General features: G+C 49.9%; 1 protein-coding gene across 1 annotated transcript in view; it reads right to left on the bottom strand.

The window, feature by feature from the left end:
• Positions 1-114: 114 nt before the first annotated feature.
• The window catches only part of CTDSPL (CTD small phosphatase like), a 113,525-nt gene continuing 89,607 nt past the window's right edge, over positions 115-24,032 (bottom strand). Inside the window, exons 3-8 of the mRNA XM_080934891.1 lie at positions 23,793-23,825; positions 16,836-16,937; positions 13,777-13,833; positions 10,435-10,527; positions 6,698-6,883; positions 115-3,655 (exon numbers count right to left, since the gene is read on the bottom strand). Coding sequence (XP_080791017.1) covers positions 3,530-3,655; positions 6,698-6,883; positions 10,435-10,527; positions 13,777-13,833; positions 16,836-16,937; positions 23,793-23,825 — 597 coding nt within the window. The 3' untranslated portion in view covers positions 115-3,529. The remainder of the gene's footprint in view (positions 3,656-6,697; positions 6,884-10,434; positions 10,528-13,776; positions 13,834-16,835; positions 16,938-23,792; positions 23,826-24,032) is intronic.

Below are 24,032 nucleotides of genomic sequence, written 5' to 3'. Positions count from 1 at the left end.
GGGACCATCAGGGCCCAAGGTGTCACCAGGAGGGTATGCAGGGGGAGAAACAGACAGGGAGGAGAGGTCAAACCTTCAGAGAAGCAGGTCAACCACGAGACAGTGCAGTTTGAAGAGTTTATTTTTGGCAGGAGGGAAACCACTGATTGACAATACTTGCCCCGAGCAAGCATTGTGCCCATTCCAACGTGGAGCATTTCCCAAGTGGCACTTGGAATGGCACATTCAAACGTCCCACAGAAAACTGTAACTCCCAGACACCAGCATTACTACTGTTGGGGGTACCTATCCTCAGGGCAACTCCAGGGATGCACATGGTCAGATTTACAGTAAACTAGGAGCAGAGGCAGCCAGCAAGTCTACGCAGAGAGCCGCACACACAGCAGACCTTCTGCTTTTCTCAAACGCTGGCATGCCAGCTGTCCATCCCAGCACCACTAGAAGCAGAGGCACCTACATCACGAGTGTTTGACCAATAGGGCTTTGTGTTTCTGGATTTTATTAGAAAGCCATCTCTGAAATACAAGGGTTGTAAAATGCTGACAGGTTTTACACACTCACAGGTTTTGTGTTTGTACCCCAACTTCAAATGCTGTGACCATGACACGTGGACGGTCCTCATGCCCCCAAAGTCACCTCACGACATTGCACCGTGTCAAAGGATTCGCTACCATCAGCCATTGGTGGCAGGCGGTGCGAGATACAGATGTTTACAGACAGCTAGTGCAGGAGACCACAGACCAACATGGAGGATCCCAGAACAAATGGAAGACAAGAACGTTAACATCGTCAGGGGTCGGGGTGCCCAGGAAGCCCCCCACTTGAGGTCAAGCAAAAGGCGTAGGCTGGGGTCCAACCCAAGCTGCCCTGCCCCAAACCTTCGCATTAAAGCACTTGTCTAAGAGAGGGGTCCTAACCTGGAGCTTTTGAAAGGACCATGGGACTTGGGAGGTCAGATGTTTCTTTTGGCTAAGGAGATGGAGTGTTTTGGTAACGTGGGAAGGATATGGCACAGAAAAGTGGCTGATAGGTTTTCGAGCCCACATTTTTAATAAACTAACAAAAGCAATACCCGTATTTACCTTAAGAAAATAAACCTCAAAACATTCATCTCCTTTCTTGGCCTTGTTAGAATTCTATTGCTTCATTTACACGTAACTGATTAAAAATATAGATTTTTTTTCAATTATGTACATAAAGCGGATTTAAAAAAAAAGAAAGAAAAATTGGTATTTTGGAGCTTGGTCAAATAAGGTGCAGATTTCAGAACCCTCAGAAGCTCTGCCACCCACCCAAGACATTCCGTGTTTGTGGTGGCAAGAATGGGGCTCCCCGCCTGGGAGCTCAGCCCGGAGTGAGGAAGCACAGGCAGCCCCAGAAGCATAAGGCCGAGGGTTAGCCTCGGACCTGTCTGAAGTAGAGCACTGTTGCTGGGCTCGCTTCCCCTGACATATTCTGGAAGTATAATCCACTCTGCCCACCTTTTTCCAAATAAGGCCCTGTGACACCGATACAAAGAGGCACAGACGAAGATCCGAGGTTCCATCCAGGCCTTGTTCTGTGTGGAAGTCAACGCACGGCAGACACTGACACACCCAAGACACTTAAGGCAGCGGGATTGGTTAATGACTGGTTTTCTGAGGGTTTATGTCGCGTGTGGATCCGCCATGTAACTGTTACCTGCGGAGACGCTTAGCAAGGGGGCAGTTTCTAGTTTAATTGGCACAGGGCTTACTGGGTTCAGAACGCTCAGTCAGGTGATCTGAATGACCCCTGTGCGTTTCTGTTCTCGCTGCACAGTGGTTCCCCAGACCAAGCACTGTGGGAAGACAGGCCTGGTAGCTGGCTTCGTTATTTTGTGAATGAAAGAAAAAAAAAAAAAAAAACACTTTCTTTTTCTTTAAAAAAGTTTGACTGACCCCTGACTTTAAATCTTGCCAGCGACTCCCAGCAGAATTCTGGCTGAGGGAGGCCCAACCCACAAAAAACTAAGGCGTCGGTGCCAACACGAAAGGGCTCTTTTCTGTCTTCAGAAGAGCGATGTAACACAGCACTATTAAACAACAAACTGGGAACGGTTGGGAGGAGACCCCCAGGCTCCAGGGAGAAGCCCTTCTCCCTGGTTTGGAGCGATGAGTTTCCCATCTAGGCAGGCTTCTCCAACCCTTGGCTGGAAGAGGCTGTGCTTCCAAAGAGGCCGAGAGGCTGAACCACATCAACTCGGTGGCTAGCTGAGGCCACAGGTTCTCATGGGAGACCGGCGAGCTCTTTCTTAGGCTTTGATGTTGACTGCAGTGTGAAGTTACTGTACCCGAGAGGTGCTTTGGCCCTTCAGGTTTTTGTTTTTTTTTTAAAACCGTTGTGCCCTTCAGCATTCATGGCGGTGGCTGGGGCCAAAGAAGGGTGCCGTGCTTGATGGGGCGGGACACCTGTTTCTGGGCCCGTCAGAGTCTGCAGCTTAGCAGTGAGCGTCTTCTTAGCATAGGCACAGTGGCTAAGGAACAGTGTAACAGCCGCTGGTCAGTTCCATTTGGTGGCAGTAGCGCAGTAGCAGCGGAAGTGCGAACAGCCAGCTCCACGTGTACCCAGCTTTCGAAAGGAAGGACCTAACGACCCAAGGGCTTTGGGGCTTTCTGTAACTGTTCTCCTCAAACCAATGAAGACAGAACAGTAAGGGGCAGACGTGTGGAGTCGTGGGAAAGCACACCTGACTACACAATGTCACTTCCCAAGGGCACAAGAAAAAATTTACAACCTCAAGACACATTCTAACAACCTCAGAAACCGTAATAAAAGGAACCGGCTGTTTCATACATAAAGCGTTGGGCCATTGGCAGGTACATTCCAGAAATGGTCAGAAACGATTGCGGACAATGACAGCCGGGAGAAAGCTCCTGTCAGAGGGAGCCAGACCCCGTGCGTGCCGTAGTGGACAGTCACACATGCTGGTTCCCATGACCCACTGTTCTCCGGACCACACCCTCCCCCCACCACACAGAGGCTACCAGGTTCTAGAAAATTGTCCCGTTTGTCTTTTCAGAGTATCTAAGACCGTAAAAGACTAGAAGATGTTTTGAAATAGGCTGTATACAAAAATTAACTTTCAGCTTAAAATAACATTCAAAAAAGGCACTTCATCCTGGAGGAAGGAGATGGAGTTGGGTCAGCTGCTCCAAACTGGGACAAAGGGGACAGGTTGTCTTTTTGGAAAGGGAGGTCAGTCGAGAGGATGTTGGGGAGATATCAAAGTTTCGGGTTTTTTTTTCTTTTTCTTTTTGGTATGTTTTAAGAAAATCGAATCTGGTAAAATGCATGTCAGTTTATGAAATCTATTAAAAGAGTTTTTTTTTTTTCCTTTAAAATAGTTGTCTCTGTTCTTTAGAAAAACAAAACAGGTAGGCATGGAGACATTCACCCTGCGGCTCCAGATCATGGAGTCTTCCCGGGCTCCACTTGGGGAGCGGAGGCTGGGCAGGTCCCCTGAGCCCGGGGTTCCATTGTGCACAGGCACAGACAACCGAGGCCAGGGCTACCTGCTGCAGAGTCTGTGCAGCATGCTGTAGACATCGTCTTCCCTGCTCAGGCCCTCAAAGAACGGGATGAGGTCCAACAGCTCTGTGTCTGTCATGTCATCGAACCAGGACTGCACAGGGACCTGCAAGACAGAGCATGAGGAGGCAGCGGTACAGATGCGCAGGGGACACTGGTACCGTCACCTGCCTGTAACCACAGTAGGTCCAGAGTTACAGCTGGAGCCGAAGCAGGCTGACACAGGCAGAGGGCCCCCAGTGTGTGTGCTTGCCCCCTTTATCTTTCTGGCTGCAGAAAAGATGGCCACTCACTTCCTGCTTGTTTCCAAAGCTCTTTTTACAGCCCCGAATTGGCCCACTGCCCGTCAGAGTCCCAGACGCCTCTCTGAGGTTGCCTGCCAACCACCAACCACGGGGCCCACCAGGTGCACCAGGCCCTGACTGCTCTAAGCTGTGTATAAAGAGAATTCCTGCCCAGGCTTAGCAGTAACCAGGTGAACATGGAAATGTCAAGGTTTCCTGTAAGCCTGAGGTACAGGAAGGAGGGGCAGTAGCAGAGAGCAGCTAGGAGGTCAGAGAAAAGATTCAAAAGGAGATGGGAGGAAATACAAAGGAATGTGTGTACTTCTTTATTTCCAGTCCTCGGGGCTGAACCCTGGGTCTTACTAGGTAATTGCTCTAACAATCGGACCACGTCAATGGCCTCACCTGTGACATAGTTTTGTTGGAAAAAGAAAATGATGGGGCTAGAGAGATGGCTCAGCCACTAAGACATGCTGCTCTTGCAAAGGAGTTTGGTTCCTAACATCTACAGGAAGTGACTCTTGATTCCCTGCAACTCCCCCACCAGGGGTCTATCACACCCTTCTGGCCTCTCTGGGTACTGCATGTGTGCATGGATGGTTTGGTGGCTAAGAGTTGCTCTTGCAGAGGACCCAAGTTCAGTTCCAGCATCCACATCAGAGAGCTCACTGGCTCCAGCTTCAGGGGATCTGACACCCTCTTCTGGCCTCCATGGATACTGCACCCATGTGCATATTCTCTCTCATAAACTAACAGGTAATTAAAAATAAAATGGTAATGGCTGGGGAGATGGCTCAGTGGTTAGAGCACTGACTGGTTTTCCAGAGGTCCTGAGTTCAATTTTCAGCAACCACATGGTAGCTCACAATCTGTAATGGGATCTGATGCCCTTTTCCTCCTCCTTTTCTTCTTTACAAGTTTAAAGATTTATTTACTTTTTATATATAAGTACACTGTAGCTGTCTTCAGACACACAAGAAGAGGCATCAGATCACATTACAGATGGTTGTGAGCCACCATGTAGTTGCTGGGATTTGAACTCAGGACCTCTGGAAGAGTAGTCAGTGCTCTTAACCGCTGAGCCATCTCTCCAGCCCCTGATGCCTTCCTTCTTCTGATGTGTCTGAAGAGAGCTACAGTGTATTCATATACATAAAATAAATAATTAAAATAAATAAAGCCATAAAAAAAGAAAAAATTGAGACAGAAGCCTGAGTCTAGTCGAATAGCAGATAGAAAGTCTAGTTGCTTGCCTGAAGGGGGTAGTGGGTCTAGAAAAATATTCATTACTAAATCCTAACAACTAGACAAAACCAGAATGTAAAAAATACCCTAAGACAAATTAGTACACTTTCAACAAATAAACGATACAGAAGGAAAATGGGGAGAGAGGAAGAAAGGGTAAGATCAAAGGAAAACAGATATGTTAATAGAAGCAATGCAGGGACCTTCTTTAGAACCTGACTAAACAGTCAAGATGGTGGGACAAGGTGCGCTGTGTGTCGAGCAGATAATACCAGAAATGGCTGCGGCAGGCAGGAAGGGCACTAGGACTACAGGACACGTATTCCTTATCTAACAGAGACAACGGCCAGGTTGGATCTATTTACTTATTTAAAGAGTCTCACTCTGTAGCCCAGGCTGGCCTTGAACTCAGAGAGTTCAGCTGCCTCAAGTGCTGGGACTAAAGGTGTGTACCACCACACTGGGCAATATGAACATAATTTAGCTGTAAGGCAGTCTGACTGTATTTTTACCATTTAACTGAATATAGTTTTCCTCCCCTTATTGTAAGGAGAGCTGTCGAATTCCGAACTTACAAAAGGGCGTGTTTTCATTGCAGGCTTGGGTGAGCCCGAGAAGCTGATCTGTCTTGGTGTGGTGGCCCTGCCTTATCTCTTTTTCCCAGAAGTGCCCTGTAAGTAGCCGAGGGCACCACCCTCCCGCTCTGCGAGCTGTGCTACCCTGGTGAACAGGCACCAAGGGCAGTTATGTTCCAGGGAGCTGTATGTCTGGAGCCTTCCTGCCTGGGCTTCTACAGCATCACTCTGAGGTGCCAGAACTGATGGTCTGACAGCATACTGGCTGGTTTTGTGTCAACTTGACACAAGCTGGAGTTATCACAGAGACAGGAGCCTCCCTTGAGGAAACGCCTCCATGAAATCCAGCTGTAAGGCACTTTCTCAACTAGTGATCAAAGGGGGAGGGCCCAGCCCATTGTGGGTGGTGCCATCCATGGCCCCGCCCATTATGGGTGGAGCCATCCCTGGGCTGGTAGACCTGGGTTCTATAAGAAAGCAGGCTGAGCAAGCCAGAGGAAACAAGCTAGTAAGTGACATCCCTCCATGGCCTCTGCATCAGCTCCTGCTTCCTGATCTGCTTGAGTTCCAGTCCTGACTTCCTCTGGTAATGAACAGCGATGTGGAAGTGTAAGCTGAATAAACCCTTTCCTCCCCAACTTGCTTCTTGGTCATGATGTTTTGTGCAGGAATAGAAACCCTAAGACAGACAGCAAGCCATTTCTGACTTGCCTTATTCATTCTCATGGAAGATACACTTCTGTTGAGGGGTTATCCTGATGCAGAGGAGCATCATGCTGAGGTGAGCTCCTGCCAGGCCTGAGCACGGGTCTGAGCCCCGAGTCCTCCAACAGTCCCAGGAGAGCAGCACCCCACCATCTCTCTTATGGATGAGGAGGGAAGTTAAATAGTCATGTTGTCGTTAAGTGGCTGAGTCAAGATCTGGTACCCCCCAAAAAAGCCATGTCCAGAGCGTGCCTTGAACCCATTTCCTAACTGACTGTGGCTGTTAGGCCACAGTTCAGAGCCTCCAGCTCCTCTTACTTACACGCACATGTGACTTACTGCGTTCTCAGGATGGAAGATGTAGGAGGCAGGAGAGTTGTCTACGATGATCACTTTGCTCAGCTCCCGCCCCAGACGGCTCAGATCCTTCACGTAGTTCCCACGGTGGAAAACACAGGATTCCCTGAAGAGTCGGGCCCGGAACACACCCCAGCGGTCCAGGAGGTCAGCGACAGGGTCTGCATACTGCAAAGGGCAGAGTCTCAGTGAAGGCGGGGCCCCTGGAGGGGCCCCAGACTGTGACCTATGACGCCAAGACCCACATTCTTTTTTGGGGTGGTGGTGTTTAAGATGTGTTCTTGCTTAGCAGTCCAGGGGGGAGCCCTCCTGTGCCAGTTTCCTGTGTGCTGATGGTGAGGACTCACCACATCAGGCTGAGACTTTTTGCTTTGGTGTATTTTATTAGATTTGGGGGGGGGGGAAAGCCAGGTCTAGCAAGCTGTAAATTTGGCAGCTGCCCAGAGGAGGCTAGAGAAAAGAAGTTAAAGGAAAAAAAGCCACATGGAAGCAGGGGAGCTTGAGAGAGGGGGAGGGGGAAAAAAGCCTGAAGGAGGAGGGAAGCTGCTCATTTGAGCATTCGGGGGAGCAGACAGACGTACAAACCTGCGGCGCCTTGTAAGAAATGGCCTAGGATTCCTCCTTGCTTTGGTGCGTGTCTGTGTACATGTGTGCATGGACTTGTGTGTGTGTGTGTACATGTATGTATCCGTGTGTGTGTGTGTGCATGGATGTGTGTGTGCATGCACAGGTGTGCCTGTGTGTGAAGGTTAGAGGTCATCGTCCGGAAGTCTTTCTCTAGTCTCAGCCTTATTTTTGAGGCAGGGTCTCTCCCTGCACCTGCAGCTGAAGATTCGGTAGACTGGCTGGCCAGCAAGTCCCAGGGATCCCCACCTCCCCAGTGCTGGTCCGACAGGGCACACCAGCTTTCTGCCTGGCTGCTGACTGGGCAATTTTACCAACGAAGCCCTTTTCCAGGCTTTTCTGTCACTGAAAAATTACCATTGTTGTGTACATACGTGCACAAATACACCACGATGCACACCTGGAGGTCAGAGGGCAGCTTTGGAGAACTGTTTCTCCCTCCCAGCTGTACATGGGTTCCTTGACCTCAGACTCCCAGGCACGCATGGCAGGTGCGTTGAGCCATCTCACCGTCTTGCCATCCTCTTGGACCACTTGAGCTGACTGGAAGCGTTTTGGCATTGTGGTATTTCCCTCTCCCTCTATGTTAGAAAGCACTGCATTCTCACGGCTCTTTCCCACAGAATCCATCAGAAATTCCTGTCAGTTTCTAATGCATCTTCCTGGACCAGGCCCCTGACTTGGAAGGCTCCTATTTCCTGCTGGGCCTCCCCTTGCATCCCATTTACCTCACAGCTGTCAGAGTGACCCCGGAGGGCACGAAGCCCTGCTGAAAACTCCCCACCGGTTACCCACTGTCTTCCGCAACACAAGGCAAACAGCACATCCCAGCCTTGTCCTGCAGGCTTCGCCTGAGGCTTGGACTCATCAGCGAGGCCAAAGCGAGGCCTGCAGCCAGGACACCTGAGGCTGACTCATGAAGGCCACAGTAGGATGCACTGTGGCCGGTCCGTGCGAAAGCCCTTCCGGCTCTAAGGAGTCGCAAGGGAAGCAGCTGACCAAGCAGCTTAGAGAACTCTGAGTGAAGGGACCAAGGGGCATGTGAGCTGTCTGCAAAGGGTTGACTCGGATGGAGAAAAAGGTGGTTCCCTTTCTCCTCTGCGACTGTCATGTGCTCATTAGCCTTCCCTTTTTATATTCTTAAAAGATCGATTTTAAAAAAACTATGTGTGCGAGTACTTGGCTTGCGTGTGTGTATGTATATATGTATGTGTGTTTATGTTGAGTGTGTATAGGGTCTACAAAGGTCAGGCGAGGGTGCTGGATCCTGAGCTGCCATGTGGGTGCTGGGAACTGAACCTGGATCCTGTACTAAAGCGACCAGTGCTGGGTCATCTCTCCAATCGTGGCTATCAGCTTTCAGGGAAGCGTCTAGGGGCTCCAGGCCTGCAAGACCTGACTACAGACAAGAGGAAGAAGTCGGTGCGCTGTTCCTGCAGGCCCGAGCAGGAGGCAGGGAGGCACCGCACAAACTCCGCTGGCTGAGTGCTGAGCTAAACTCAGCATCCAGAGCTAGAACTCTGACCATCAGTCCGACCTGACCATCGGGGCTGAAAAGGCTGAGGCCGAACTGGGAACTGGGCTTGGCTCTGCAGGCAGGAATAACTCTGAAGTAGGGCTAGAGAAACAGATGGTGGGGCAGGTGGGAACAGCCCAGGAAGAGCAGCCCAGACTCGGATGTTTAAGCGAACACTGGGGACCCTGCCAAGGAAGAGTTTTCAATCTTGCTAAGGAAGAAAACCAACCCTCAGTCCGGCGCACTGGTGCAATCCTCCGTTTGCTATTTGGCTGGTTATTACTTCAGGCTCCTCAGTATCCCTGAGCAGCGTCATAAGCACTACTGAAGCTGACACCACTGGGGAAGACTACGTTTTCCTTGAGGCCATATTCTGGTTTTTTTGTTTTTTTTTTTGTACACGAGAACAAAACCCAGGCTTGGGATCTCTCGTTAGCATCTCCGGTTGAGGTCAGCTGACGATACTGGTGGAGCTGAATAGGTGGCTCTCGCCTTGGTCAGCACAGAGTACACAGCCAGCCAGGAATGCCCCAGCCAGCAGAGTCGTGTTGAGAACCTGAAGTTGAAGGTCCCACGCTCGGATGGATACAGGTGCCATCCTAGGCAAGCCGTGGGGGAGGGGGCTGCTGGTGGCTCCCGGAGTTCTGCACACAGGGTTAACCTACACACCACAGAACTCATCTCTGGGGCCACGCAGAGTTTCCGAGGCACCGTGAAGACCCGCGTGGTGGCCCACCAAGTGGATCCCGTGACTCTGGGAGAGTCGTGGTGGGCACAGAAAGGATCTAGGAGGGTGAGCTAGGGTCTACTCCGCCTGCTTTCAACACACCGTGGCACCTATGAAGCCTGTCTGGATGACATCGATACTTATGATGGTAATTACTGAACATTAGGAGTGTTTCACCCTATGACAGTGTCCAGGGCAGTGCATGGAAGAGAGGGCTCAATGCTCAACAGACGTCTGCTTGGTGGGAGTCTGGGGCTGTGCTGAGCCGTTCACATGGGCCATTTCATTTAATGAAAGCTATCAGGAATTATCCCAATTAGACGGGAGGAAACCAACGTACCAGAAGCAAAGGAATTTACCAGAAACCATTCAACTCCCAAGGCGGCCAGAACTCCCATCATTCCCTGCCGGCCAGTGACACGTGATACCCATCTCTTACTCGTTCCTCTCTGGAACCTGTGAGCACTAAACCCGGGGACACAGAGACCTCTGGCTGCCAGTCAATGGGTGCCTGCTGCCCTCCCTCTACAGCCACAATGGACAGGTCTTGTGGTTTTGTCTGTGGATAACTGGTTTCAGGTGGCTGCATAAAGCCACTTTGGGGAGCATTTGTTCCAAAATGCTCCCGTCACCATGGTAACCAGAAAGCCTCTCAGCCCAGCATCCATCCCATCTGGGGTGGGAACCTGTCACCATAAAAATAGCTTCCTCCACCTTGAACAAAGGGCTCTTGGCAGCTTGGGGGTAGGGGGTGGTGGTGGAGGGTGGAGAGGTTGCACAGCGGAGACGATGGCGGGGAGTCTGCAGCAGGGAGTGGGACGCAGGACTCGGGACATGGGACGCAGGACACACCTTGGCCAGGCTGGCAGTGAAGAGTACACACTCAAAGAGCTGCCCCATCCTCTGGAGGAACTCGTCCACGTGCGGCCGCTTCAGCACATACACCTGCAGTGGGAGGAGACAAGAGCTGTCAATCAAAGCAGCCAGAGACAGCCTGGGCCTGGGAAGAGCAGCCAAGGGGCCGCCCTCCGGGCGCCAGGCCTACGCAGGATTTACTGAAGCTCGCACACTAGGTTCCGCGTCTCTGGACGGAGACAACCCTCACGGAGAGAAAGGGAAGCTGACCGTGCCGTCAAGGGTCTTGAGGACCTTCGGAGCCAGTAAGCAGAGCATGGCTTTGCAATGTCCGGGCGAAGGCACTCATCCATCCCATGTGGCTGTCCTTGGCACTTGCTGAGTCAGCCCCTATGTGGACACAGGCCACAGCCTAGGTGCTGTCCTTTTTGGAAGTCTAGGACTAGCTGCTGCCTTCAACTCTGAACGGCGCCACTCCCTGGGGTTAATGCACTTGAAGACTTTCCACCTGACACCAAGGAGATCACCCTGCCTGAGCAGGGGTGCAGGAAACACTTCACGGTGGCAAGGGGCTGTTTCCCACAATTGGGCTCTGTGATTCCTTCTGGTTCGGCCAGGCAGGCCTGCAAGGCAGCTGGCTTCACCTAACACCCGGGCTGCCGTCTCTGGAGGCTAAAGGAATTTGAGGGCACTGGAAGAGAGAAAGCAAAGCCAGGGAGAGGAAGTAGGCAAAGGGAGGGACCAATTAAAACTTGAATAAATTCCACTGGACGTTGGCTACATCTTTAAAACAGAAACATAATTACCAGGCCACAGCAGCTGTGCTCAGTACAGCTCCAAGGCTGAACTGGATGCCCCGTCCTCTGGAGAAACTCGTGGGCTGGGCCCTGCTGGGCTCACTCAGTCTTCAGCACACACTGACAGAAATTAGTGAACACAAGCAATCTCACAGTGGGGCACTCATTCAAGAGAATTCTCCTTTTCCAGAGGGCATCTCAGAAAGCAACATCTGCCCTTAACCTTGGACCAAGAGGAGCTTACACGCCGAGAGCGAGCTGAGCCTCCAATCTAAGTATGAACACTCGCGTGCTGTTGGGTCAAAGCCTGTGTGCCCAGCCAGCCTTAGGCAGTGAGGGAGCCCGTGAGGCTGTGCGGGGGAGGAAGCAGTTAAGACAGAGTTAAGGTGGCAGGAAGCCACAGGGCCTCTAAGGGGCAGACAGAGCAGGGGAGGGGGTGCAGAAGGGAAGACAAGACACAAGACCACACCACAAGCAAGGAAAACACACCACAGGGCAAAATGCCCACATGGGAACACTGGCTGGCAGCATGCTAGAAAAAGGTGCTTCCTAGGGCCAAGGCTTGGAGAGAAAGTGGCTGGTTAGCTAAACCAGAGGGTTGGGGGCCTGGCTCTGTGGTTGAGAGTGGACGGAGGGGCCAGAGGAATACAGGGGGTCTAGACTGTGCACCACCAGGACCCTGCTGAGCTGGGATGTTGGGCTAGGCTGAGGACAGAGCTGTGACTGTGGCAGCAGGACCTGCTTCGTTCACAACACTCCTCCTTGCTGGTGCCAGTGACTGGGTGTGGCCTCCAGTCCTATGTCCCTGGGAAGACTGGGCAGCAAGCTTGGCTACATGCAAAGGGCTGGAGATTGATGGGGATGGGGGACGGGACACTCAGATGTTGCCGCCTTTACAGAAAGGAGGGTCCTGGGCCCAGATGCCGGCGTCCAGGCCCGCGTCCCCGTGCAAGTAACCAAGAATAGGCCCCTTGGGACCTGCACAGCCTATCCTGGATTACTTGAACGAGGCCACGGCCTTCGCCAGGGCCTTGGCCCTCCAGCTTTTGTGCCTTCCTTCTCTCTGGAGTTTCTGATCTCAGCCCTGATGCCCCCAGGGTGTCTACTGTCAAAGACCAGGGGCTAGGGAAGCTGGGGTGGGTCCTGGATGCTGGACATGCTGTGGTCACCTGGTGTGGAGGATGCTTTTTCTCTCCATGTCCCTTGGGCGGACCTCCTGAGTCTCATCTCAAGGACTCTTCTACCCTAGACACAGCACTAGGGGGCTGAAGTCCTAACTGCTTGGCTGCGGTTGAGTGGGTGCCTTGTGAATGCTAAGTGCCCAGGTGCCTGAAGTTTAGACTTTAGGACAGCTTTTAAGAGCAGGAAGTGTGGAGCCGCCACCTTCCCAGCTCCTGTGCCCTGCACAACAGGTCAGAGAGGAGGGGGGGGCAAGGGGGAGGGGGGAACCAAGTCCAAGGAAAGAGCTCTGGCTTAGGAGTTAGGAATTCTTATTCTGATATTTCTCATATATAATCTTGAGGCAACCCGTTCCCCAAGTCTCAGTTTTCCTGTCTGGGCAATGGGGTGGCTAGAACAGCTGATTTCACAGGCCTGGATGGTTCTAAACTGCATTCAAGGAGCCTCATTGGCATCACTAAGAAATGACATCCTGTGTGGCCCAGGAACCAGGAAGTGTCTCTGGGATATGAGGCAGATACTGTCCCCGTAAGGCTTTGAGTTTGACAGGGGAGACAGGCAAAGCTATGGAAGAGCTGGCAAAGCTATGTCTACCTTAACCTCTGAGGCGGGTTTTCTACCATGCTTCTAATGTATTCATAAATGAAGCCGTTTCCAGAAGAGCTCGCTGATGACAAAGGAAAAAAAAGCAGCAAAAAAAAAAAAAAAAACACAGGAGAAGGTTCAACGCCAACTCACGATGACAGGCTTATGCACAGCGACCTGCCGATCTTAACACACCCTTTCCCCTTTGTTCTCAGTTGAGTATTTGCTTAAAAAGACCGGAGAAAGCCACATGGGCCGAGAAGCTCACACGGGAGCACCCGGCATCAAAGTGGATATTTTTTTTCCCAAGAATGCCCCATAAGTGGGTGGCTGCTGGCATTTTCCTGTTGCTAGGAGAAGAAAGCAATCACATGATGGAGCTGACCAGATGTCAAGCCTGGCCAGCGGTGGGGATTCCTAGGGGACAGTGTAGAGACGCCTGGAAGTCAAAATCAAATCAAAGAATGATCACACCTAACATTTATGAACAGGAAAGGGTCCTCATAAACCTGGTAAAAAGAAAATATGTGTGTGAGGCAGAGCATCATTCACTGTACTTTCTATTGAGTTTTTGAGACATGGTTTCTCTGTGTAGCCCTGGCTGTCCTCAGACTCAGAGATCTGCCTGCCTCTGCTTCTGTGCCTGGCTTACACAAAGTTTGTTTCCTGTGGTTGGAATAAAATTACCACTGAAATGAGAATTTAGAAATGCCATTCACAGGGAGCGGTGTTACAAGAAAACGCTCCCTGGAACTGCAGGTTAGCTCTGGTTTCTTACCTGGTGTATGGTTCCATCGATTTCAACCGGGACAATGAAGTCGGCATTACTAATGGGCTAGAGAGAAAAGAAACTGCGATTAATAAATAGGGAAGGAAAGAGAAAAGTGGAAACTGTAGCAAGAAAGAAGCTTGCCTGGACCAATGGATGTTTAGATAATTGCGGGGAAATAGTTCACGAGGCCTTGGGTCCCTGAGATAAACAAGCAGGAAGGCCTATTTCTTACTGTCCTGAGTGTCCTGGAGTTTGAGTATCTAGTCCAATCTCTTGGTCACATGCTTGCCTCAACCACAAAGGCTGGCTTAGTCTGGCAAGAGATTAGAGCCCAGGCAGGATGAGGGGAACCACTGACGGCCACCAGGGGGCAGAGATGAAAGCCTGCTGGCCAGCTATCACTACCACTGAAAAAGCAGTTTGTCCTGGGACTCGTGGGCCGCTTGGCAGGGAAAGCTCAGAGCACAGACCCACAGTAGGCGGAGCGCCAGATGCCGCAGGACTCTGGGTAGACTTTGCCCTCTGGACTTCAGCATCTGCTTTTCAACTGCTATGGTAGTGGGTTAGATGGGTCCCCGTGGCTCCATCAGGCCTCAGGCCCTGCCTAGTGGCCTGGCCTGACTTCCTACTCTGGGATTGGAGGATGGCCAGCCTAACTGCTCTGTTCTAAGAAACACAAAACAACTTACCCACAACTTCATAGGCATTTAACATAACTCTTGCATAGCATTAAAACACATTTGAAAAATAACACATTACCTCGGCACTCACAATCATTGAACGACAGGCTCAGAGGCAGTTCTAAATGGAATCCCACACATTAGAAAAAAAAATTAACAAGTCCAAAAGAACCATCAGCCTGCAGGCATTAGTGGCAAGAGGGACTTGGGCATATGGTGGCCACCGGGCTAAGAAGGGCACGCGGAACCACTCTGGTCAGACAGTCAAACTGGATCTACCTTTAAGCCCATTGGTGCACCACACACTTTTTCTTGACATATAAACTGAAAACTGTGGACCTAGTCTGCAACCCCGTTGCTAATGCTCCGATGTGGGAGCGCTGCTTGAGCCCACAGTTTATTTGTTCCCAGGGCAGGAAGGATGAACTGGAAATTTCATAACTTTACCACTGAAATATGAAATTGTGAAAATCAAAACAACCGAGGAAGAAATTGTCAAAGGCTTTGGGTTGTGAAATCCCACTCCACGGGGTGAAGTAAGAGAGGAAAATCACTCTCGGCTTCCAAGTGTGGTTGTGAGCACACTCGTATGCCTGATGTGCTGGGTGATGACACCATACCAGCCAGGGCCTTTCCTGAACCCATGAGCTCAGGTGTCACACGGGAAAGGGGTTCACGGAGGACACATTCCCAAAACACTTTGAAATGCCCAGAGAATGTTAAACACCAGGAGGAACATTGGACTTGCAAAAGGAGCCTGGCCCAAGCCCACGAGATGGCTCAGGAAAGAGACACATGGCTCAGTGCTGCGTAGGATCTGGTGATGTGGTTTGATCTCTGAAACCCATGGTGTGAGGAGAGACCTGGCTCCTAAAACTTGTAGTGTGACTTTTACACACACTGTGGCACACACACACCCACGCTCAACCCAAAAATAGTTTTTTTTTTTTTTTTTTTTTGTTTTGTTTTAAGTAAAAGTTGATTTTAAAAAGTAGTGAAGCCAGGGAAGAAATGAGGAAATTTTATCGACTGCTTGGGTCGGTCATGCCCTCTGATCAGAGACACCAGTGCTGCCAAGGCCTGGCCTTGGAGCCAGGAACCCTTGGTGATCTTGGGCAGTGTGTCTAGAGCTGCTTGGGAGGATACTTTATGCTGTGACAGAACCTGACCCCTGCTCTGAAAGGCTTGAAGCCCCAGTTGCTTGCTTCACAGAAGGGAAATGTTGCAATGTCATTCAGAACCAAGCTTGGACTTGAGGCCTCTGTGGCCCCAGGACCTATCCTGGAAAAGCCAGGCCCTTGGAATGCTGGGTAATGAGGTGGTCCTACCAGCCTCAGCAGCTAGAATGAGGTCCTCTCTCACTGCTAGGCTGGGTACCTTCCAAAGCCTTTAAAGATGGCCCCCTGGCCTCGGGCCGAGCCTTCAGTGAGAAGGCTCATAGAGGATGCTGTTCCTGCAGAAAGGCTCGAGGTAAATCTAATTACTCTTCTGCCTGATGACCTACCAGGAATGTCAAGGGCTCAGGTGAGACGCCCATCATGGGTGGAACCATCTCTCAGTGAAGATGAGGCATCCCAAGGCAGGGGGACATGAGGAACGGAGTGACGCCGACCAGGGTAGAGTAGACGAGAACTGAGCTTGTACACACATACCCTGCTTCCCCACAGTCACACATCCAGCCTTTGTCTCTTCTAAACAACTTCTACCTTCAGGAGGGACGAAATCATTCACTGTCTTAATCATGTAGCCAATGCCACTACCGTGGTGAGATGCAGCAGAGGAAGAGACCAGAAAGCCTCTGACACTCACGTTGACACAGCTTAGCCACAGCCCAGCAGCCACTGGGACGGTCGGTCAGCTGTGCTGGGTATAAGAAACCCCAGCATGAAAATGACCAGAACGGATGTCCAGGACACTTGGATACTTAACTCTGAGCTTCCTTCCAGCTGGACATCATTCAAAAATTGATCTGGGAATGTTCCCAGGACAGCAGGGCTTCTGGACAGTTTTCAATGTTACCCACCCGGCACCCTGTCCAGTAAAATGCAGTGTTCCAGTTTCTTCAACAAACACCATGTCCTGGTGTCCCGATTGTACCACCTAAACCTGAAAGCATTTCTACAGGGCTTAGAGTGGGGAAGCCCAGATCTCGAGGAAATAGCAAGATCTCAGAGACACTGGCAGTCAATGGGCCTCCACGAGCCAATGTTTTAACAGCTACTGCAGCCCACGTTCACCCGGGTTACAGGGATAGGTGTAACCATAACCTTGAGTCTTCGAGATGTCTTCCTGAGAGGTAAATGGCTACAAGCTTTCACTCTTTCCACCTGACAGGGATGAAGTCACACACCCACCCCCTCAAGTGACACTGAGCACGCTATTTACCTTAAATGAACTGTGCACCAGGGTCTCGTCTAGATCAATGACCACACATTTCTTCCCATAGTCGAGCACCGTCACCTCTGGAAGGAGGTATTTAGCTGGTGGCTAAAGAAAGAGGGAAAAATCAATATTATAAGCTCAGTGTAGGAGTCTGATTCTCTGACGACAACCTATGCTTCGATGGTGACCACATTAACGGGGGCACAAACGAAAGCAAACACTCAAAGGCCCGGCCAAGCTTATCACACCATTATATTCAAAGTAGTAAGAGTCAGGGTTCTGCAGACGAAATGCTGCCCCAGTGAAACCATGTCTTTCTGCGGCTACCATGAGGGTCTGTGCACCAGCATCCGGCTTGAGCTTTCTTTTTTCTTTTTAAGTAATTTTACTCATGTATTTATTTATTATCTATGAGTACACTGTAACTGACTTCAGACACACCAGAGGCATCAGATCTCATTACAGATGGTTGTGAGCCACCATGTGGTTGCTGGGATTTGAACTCAGGACCTCTGGAAGAGCAGCCAGTGCTCTTAACCACTGAGCCATCTCTCCAGCCCAAGCCTGAACTTGCAATACCACCTCAGACACATTATTCTTAATTATCTGAGATGATAGTACCACCATGTAAGGCAGATGTCTATCAGTTATGCCAGCAGAAAACTACCCAGTATTCTTCCTGACGCAATGAGGTGGCCATTATTATTAAAATGGGTTGCATAAGAATAAATGTCTAATTTAATAGCTATTCAGACTTCACAGGCCTATTTCCCAGGGTTGCATTTTTGCCTAAACTCACTGTAACACGTCAGGAAACTTTGGAGCTATCTTGGACCTGCAGTATTTTTTCCCCTTCAGTGACTGGTCTTTTTATTTATGTGTGCCTGCTTCCTTGTATGTACTTTGAGCATGCAAGTCCCCATAGAGTCCAGAAGAGGGTGTCAGATCTACTAGGATTGCAGTTGGAGGCAGTAGTTGTGAGCTACTATGTGGGTGCAGGAAGATGAACTTGGGTCCTTCGCAAGTGTGGCGTGAAAGCTTAATTACTGAGCTGTCTCTTCAGGCCCCATGACAGGCATTTTTAAACAGGAAGAAAAGCTGTAGACCCACCAACAAGTCGAGCTTCAAGCATTAAAGTTTAAACGGGTGGATTTAGCACCTGCGCTGTTGTGGCATGAAACTGAATGGATGGGGTATCTGAGCCTTGTATAGTGAGTTAGACTCCAATTCGAGTGCTGCCTCGACCAAAGAGTCTTTACAGCAGCCGACTCCTGCCTTGTGATGGGTTCATAAAGAGCTAATACACTGCTCTGTAATTTCAGCCAGCCTCTTCTGTTTTGAGTATTTATTTCTTTGGGCCTTGCCTCATTCCAGAGATAATGTGAAATATTTTAATTGACTGCGGTATGTTCTGTGTATAAAGTTAACTAGTTAATTTTTTCCCTGCAAACTGTTTAATATTTGATTCAAAACAAAACATAATTAAATATCTAGACTCAGCCACGGAAGAGTGAACAGCGGAGTTCTTCAAGCAAGACAAGCATGCCTGAAACCAGGACTATTTCCTTTAAAGTAGCTGGTACTTTCCCCCTTTGAACGTCAGCTAATAATGAAAAAATTAATTTTGAAGCTGGGCTTAGGTGGTGCAAGCCTGTGATCCCAGCACTCAGGAAACTGAGGTAAAAGGGCCAATAGCTCAAGACCAGTCTAGGCTACAGGGTGTAGGGCTCACTTGGCGAGAAACCTCAAAAAGTAGGGCGGGGAGCAGGCTGGAATGCTGGTATGTGTGAGGCGTTAGGTTTAGTCCCAGGACTGAAAATAAAATTAAACTTTAGCTAGTCCAGCAGTGAATGTACACCACAGTCAGGAGGTAGGTACCATGACCACCCAGCAGAGGGGCTGACACAGGAAGCCATAGGTGTTCCCTGGATTGATGTCCTTTTCCAAATCACGGGGAAGAAAAAGCTTAGAAGGATCTGTCTTTCACGGCTTTAACTAAAGCTTGCTTTTGGTCCTCCATGGCCTCCAATGCCAGCAAAGGGAGGCAGGATGTCCCCTGGCAGCTGACATGAAATTCGGGGACTGAGGGGAATGGTTTCCGCCATTATAAATGACAGAGTCAGCAGGCTACTATGGGAAAAAAATCACTAAACTTGCAAGAAATTTTGTAGATAAACATTTTTTTAAAGCAGGGTTGAGATTTATTGGGGGCAGGGAGAGTCAGTCCCACGAGTGAACATGAGCAAGAGACGGGAATTCTTTCTTTGGACCACAGCGGAAGGCATCCATGTGACCAGGATAACACTGGTTTTGACTTTATCTCACAATTCTGTGAGACAGACACAGTCTCCCCCCGACGAAGGTGGACGGGTGAGGACCTTTCCCTTTCTAGCCGCTCCCCGGGCCCCTTGCCCCCAGGGTTGACCTGCGTCTCTCCAGTCCTCCCCTTAGCTCTACACACCACTAAAGCAAGTCATTTACACGGCTAGCCTGGGAAACAAGGTTCTAGCAATTCTTCCCCTCACAGACCTGAAACCATCCAAGATCTGCCCAAAGCGGGCGGCTTCTTGGTTTTCCAAGCCCATCCTCAGCACATGTGACCCACACTTTAGCTGTGGACTTTTTGACAGAGAGCAAGGCCAGGCTGGGGAAGTGTGCAAGGAGGGAGGGCTCAGGTAAGCCCTTTGCTAAGTGCACACAGCTTCTTTAGGATCCTACTCGAGAAAAATGCAAATTCCTCAGGTCACTGCCAAGACCTCTGAAGGGCTGTGCTCTTGGCAGTAGGAGGACACCATAAGGCCACCACATAGGGTTTTGTTACTTTGCTGGTCTTGAATCATTCCCTCTAAGACTTAACCAAATCTTTGAGTGAGGTCTTTATAAAGCTTAAGGTAGAGGAAAAACACCCACTACATCCGGAAGGGTCTTCCTTATTGACTGCGGTCCTGTAAGCTGAACCTGGGACATCAGCCACGCTAGGTGAGCAACCCATCAGTGAGCCACACCCACCCTGTCTCGACTTTTTAAACCATGAGGCTGGCCTTGAACTCACTATACCTCAGACAGCTGTAATTAGAAGCCGGCATCATCAGGGTAGACATAAAAACAAAACAAACAACCTTTTAGCTATTTATGATCATTATCTTCATTATTGCTGCTGTTGCTGTTATTGTGTGTGGGTTATATGTGGGTACCTGTATGCCCTGCACATGTGTCACGGCGTATGGGTGCAGGTCAGAGGACAATTCTGTGAAGTCTGTTGTGGGTCCCGGGTTGTCCGGGATTCTTGGAAAGTGTCTTTACCCCCGAGTCACCCTGCTTGCCATCTAGCTCTGGCTGGTCTGAAACTCTCTGTCCTCCTGGTGTTGGAATTACAAGCATGGGCCAAACGAATTTATGGGACTTGCAGGGTGGGACAGAAAAACGGAAGTGAGGGTCAGGGGAGGAAGGCATCATGGCTTGCTGCCTGAAGTTGGGGAATGATACTCCAGTTTTATTAGACGCTCTGGCACAGAATACAGGCCGGTTGATTAGCCAATTCCTACTTCCCCTTTCAGCGAGTTAATGGCTCTGCTGTACCGCCAGGCCTCCGTGTGCACACATCAGTGAGACATGTGAGTTCAGCCAGAGTGTGAACAACAGGGCTTGGGTCACAGACCCTGTGGCATCTTTCACTGAGGACACTGTTTTCCCAAGCTTGTCCCAAGCCATGACCACTCCACATGTGTGAACTTCCTGGTCCTGCACGTCTTCCTCGCCCTTCAGTGTCAGATTGTAACTAAAAGCCCATGAAGCTTCCCAGTGAGGAAGGCCCTAAGTGTCAGCCCATGGGAGACAAAAGCTACTAAAGAGGTCATTCCAGCAGCAAGAATGATGACTCAGTAAAGGTTCAGGGCAACAGAGTGGCCACTGGAGTACCACGTCCTGTAAATGGGTGAAGAACACAGAGGAGATCATGGGTCATGGTCATGGTTACAGATTGGGTAAATCTAAACTCAGAAACAGGAGTCACAAGGCATCAGATCAATACATTTACCTATGGAAGATCAGCATTTCTTTGTGGCGAAAATGATTATCAACAAGATCAAAAGAAACAGTATAGGTAGTTCTTCAACATTAATAATGTTTATTTACATTTAGTGTGTGTGTGTGTGTGTGTGTGTGTGTGTGTGTGTGTGTGTGTGAACATTCAGAAAACAAATGTGAATCAGACTCAGGTAATCAGCTTTGGCCACAAGCACTTTTACCCACCAAGCTCTCTCTCTCAGGCTAAGCACCACTTCTCGGACTTTTGAAAAAAGATTAGCCAAGATAAAACCTAGTTGGACAGTGTGGAAACAAGGTATATAGCCAAAGAGAAACTGTTCATATTCATTGATCAGTAATGCCAGCCAAAGCAATAAATCAATAAATCAATATTAGTTACTTTTGGATTAGCAACGGTTTAAAAAGCCTTTGGGAACTATTTTCGGCAAGGGAATGGGGTCATTTTAGAGGCTGTTTCTGGGAGCACAAACCAGCAGATTTTGGAGGGTAATCCGATAACTCACAATGTGGAATATGCTGTTGGACCCAGTGTTTCGTTTAGGACTGGATTGCAGAGGTGCACATACACACACACACACACACACACACACACACACACACACACACACACACGGCAGCCATCAGTGCCAGGCAATACAACAAGGTGAGGTACCTTTGCTGGTATGTGGAAGGGTGTTCAAGGTGCTTGTGCCCCAGCAAGCTGCTCGCAGAACAGAGGGCACAACGCTACCTCGTGTGTGCAAACATGAGTGTGTTTCCCTGGAAACTTTCTGAAGGGATGTAACAGCATTAATGGTGGCTGCAGCAGGACTGTGGGGGCTGCGGGAGGATTTTCCCCCTTTCGTGTTAATTTTTCAGCATTTAAAATTTAACCACTGGCTTGAATTATTGTTGAATAAAAGCTCAAAGTCTGAAACTTTTGCACATGAGAACAGACCAGCATGTAAACAAGAGAAGCAGGGATAAGGCCAGAAGCAGGGCGGAGAGAGGGCACAGGAGAACAACTCTGCACCAGCAGGTGCCCTGGGCACTCATGGCCTCAGACTCCTCTTGCTCTTTATGCTTGGAGAAGTCATTCTGGAGGCTCCGTACCCGACTGGCTAGGCATCTGGTCCTCTGATGCAGCCACTGGTTTCTGTATTACCCAGCATGCTCTCTGCTCCAGGAAGAACAGAGCACTCATCTAAGTGACCTGGGGCGTTGGGAAGTTGGTACAGATTTTACCAGGGATGCCAGGATCTACATCTCAGGTCTGAATGGAGCCCAGATAACCTCATTCTCAGCTTTGTACCCTGGTGACACCTTTGTACCAGGTGACACTGCCTGTTGGCAGGACAGTTTTCCTTCATTATCATTTAAAGAGGCAAGTCCGGACTGGGGATGTAGCTCAGTGGTAGAATGCTTTTTAACCCACACAGGTAATTCCCACTGTGTGTGTTTGTGGGGGCGGGGAAACAGCAACACAAAGACACAAAGTAACTTCAGCCTTTTGGGAAGCGAGTCCCACAAGTCACGTGACCTGACCCACCATCTGCCTCAGGCTTAAGAAAGAGCCTGCAGTTTATTGATCTGATGCCGAGATAGTTTACACAAGGAGCCTCCTTGTCCCCGTTTACTAGAGAATTTTACATCTTTGGGGAAAGGGCCAGTGTCCTCAGAGGGGTCTGCATGGGTCACAGATGCTGTAAAAGCACCTAGCGTTACAGATGGCATTTGGGGAGACAGTGACACTGAATGGAAGGGGCAGTCAATGCTGTCCTCCATTTATTTGATTCAGACATTTGTGTAGGAAAAATGTATGAGACTACCTTTATGGAGGTTAGAGGAAGCCCCCTGCTATTGAGCCTGCTGGGTACCATGGTCAAACACTGGCTAGCACGCTGAATTGCCTGAGCAGTCTTTCTGCAAACAAAGCCTTCCTCCTAGGCATGGCCAATAGAGAATCAAAGGTCTTGAGATAAAAAGAAAGTGAGTGGCCTTTTTGAGCCACTTGCAAATGACAAGTGCTATCAAAAGCCTTCTCAGGGAAACCCGAACTCCTAAGACCCACTCCATTAGCGGGAGGGCAGTTACATTTCCTGATGGTTCCAGAAAACATGTCGGAGATAAAAAACAGATTGGAGTCCCATAATCTGAATCAGATCATCTTCATAAACCAAGAGGCCAATTCACAGACTGCTTTAGAGGCTGAACCCTTCCCTGAGGACACGGGGCTGTGCCCAGCTGTAAAGTTCCTCAGGGAAATTATTTGCTGCATGATCTGAGGGTGGAGGCGCGGCTGGCTGAGGGGGGGGGGGAGCTGGGGAAAATGAGAGCAAAGGGGTCCAGTGGAAGCCTGGGGACAGAGGTACAACTTCTCTTTGGAGAGCCAGGTTTTAAAACATAAGTGAGGTGGCCTGGCTGAGGCACAGCTGCAGGGTGGCTCGCCTGAGGGGTGGGTTGGATCTTGCAAGCTCAAGGAGCCTAAGCAGGATGTTTCCTCTCAGCCCAGAGCTGCAGCCAAGGAGGCTGGGACAGTTCAGTGAGCTGGAATCTGCAGTGAAGAAGCAAGCTGGGCCAGTGTATGGTGCTGTCCCGATCAGTGGAGCTGAGCCACTGCAGTATGGGGAGTGGGGCTGGGTTCCAGGACCTCAGTCAACTGAAACTGGGAGGTCTTCCCTGGGGGGTTGCTAGGGCGAAGTGGGTGGACGCCACTGTCTTTCTCCCATGAACAGCTGTCTTCCACAGCTCAAACCAGCTTTGTTCCTTTGCCTTTTGTTTTGTTTTTTTGTTTGTTTGTTTTAAAGCAGAACTCGGTTGTTAATACTACATGATGAAACCCAACAGAAGCAAGAACTTTAGAAAACTTTCCCCTAAGCAGGCCCCCCGAGTAGGCAAATGTTTTAAGAGAACTGGATAGAGAGAGATACGTACACTTGGCACGGGAATGACCTGCCTCTGGTCACCCTGAGGAAAAAGAAAAGAAAATCACTGTCAGGTTGGAAGAGAAAGGGATTACATCCTCAAAAGAAACTTACAATCTCTCTAGACAAACACAGCAATGACCTTCCCACCCGGCACCCTGGTGGCCCTCAGTGAGCTAAAGGGACAGATTTCAGGGCACAGGCCCCTGCTGCCTCCAGACCCCTCCTGGACTTGGAGGCTGGGCTCCTG

This window comes from Micromys minutus (genome assembly GCF_963924665.1).
Source record: "Micromys minutus genome assembly, chromosome: 21".
Classification (NCBI taxonomy): Eukaryota; Metazoa; Chordata; class Mammalia; order Rodentia; family Muridae; genus Micromys; species Micromys minutus.
Note: the sequence above shows the minus strand (reverse complement) of the source record. Positions and strands in the feature narration are given on the sequence as shown.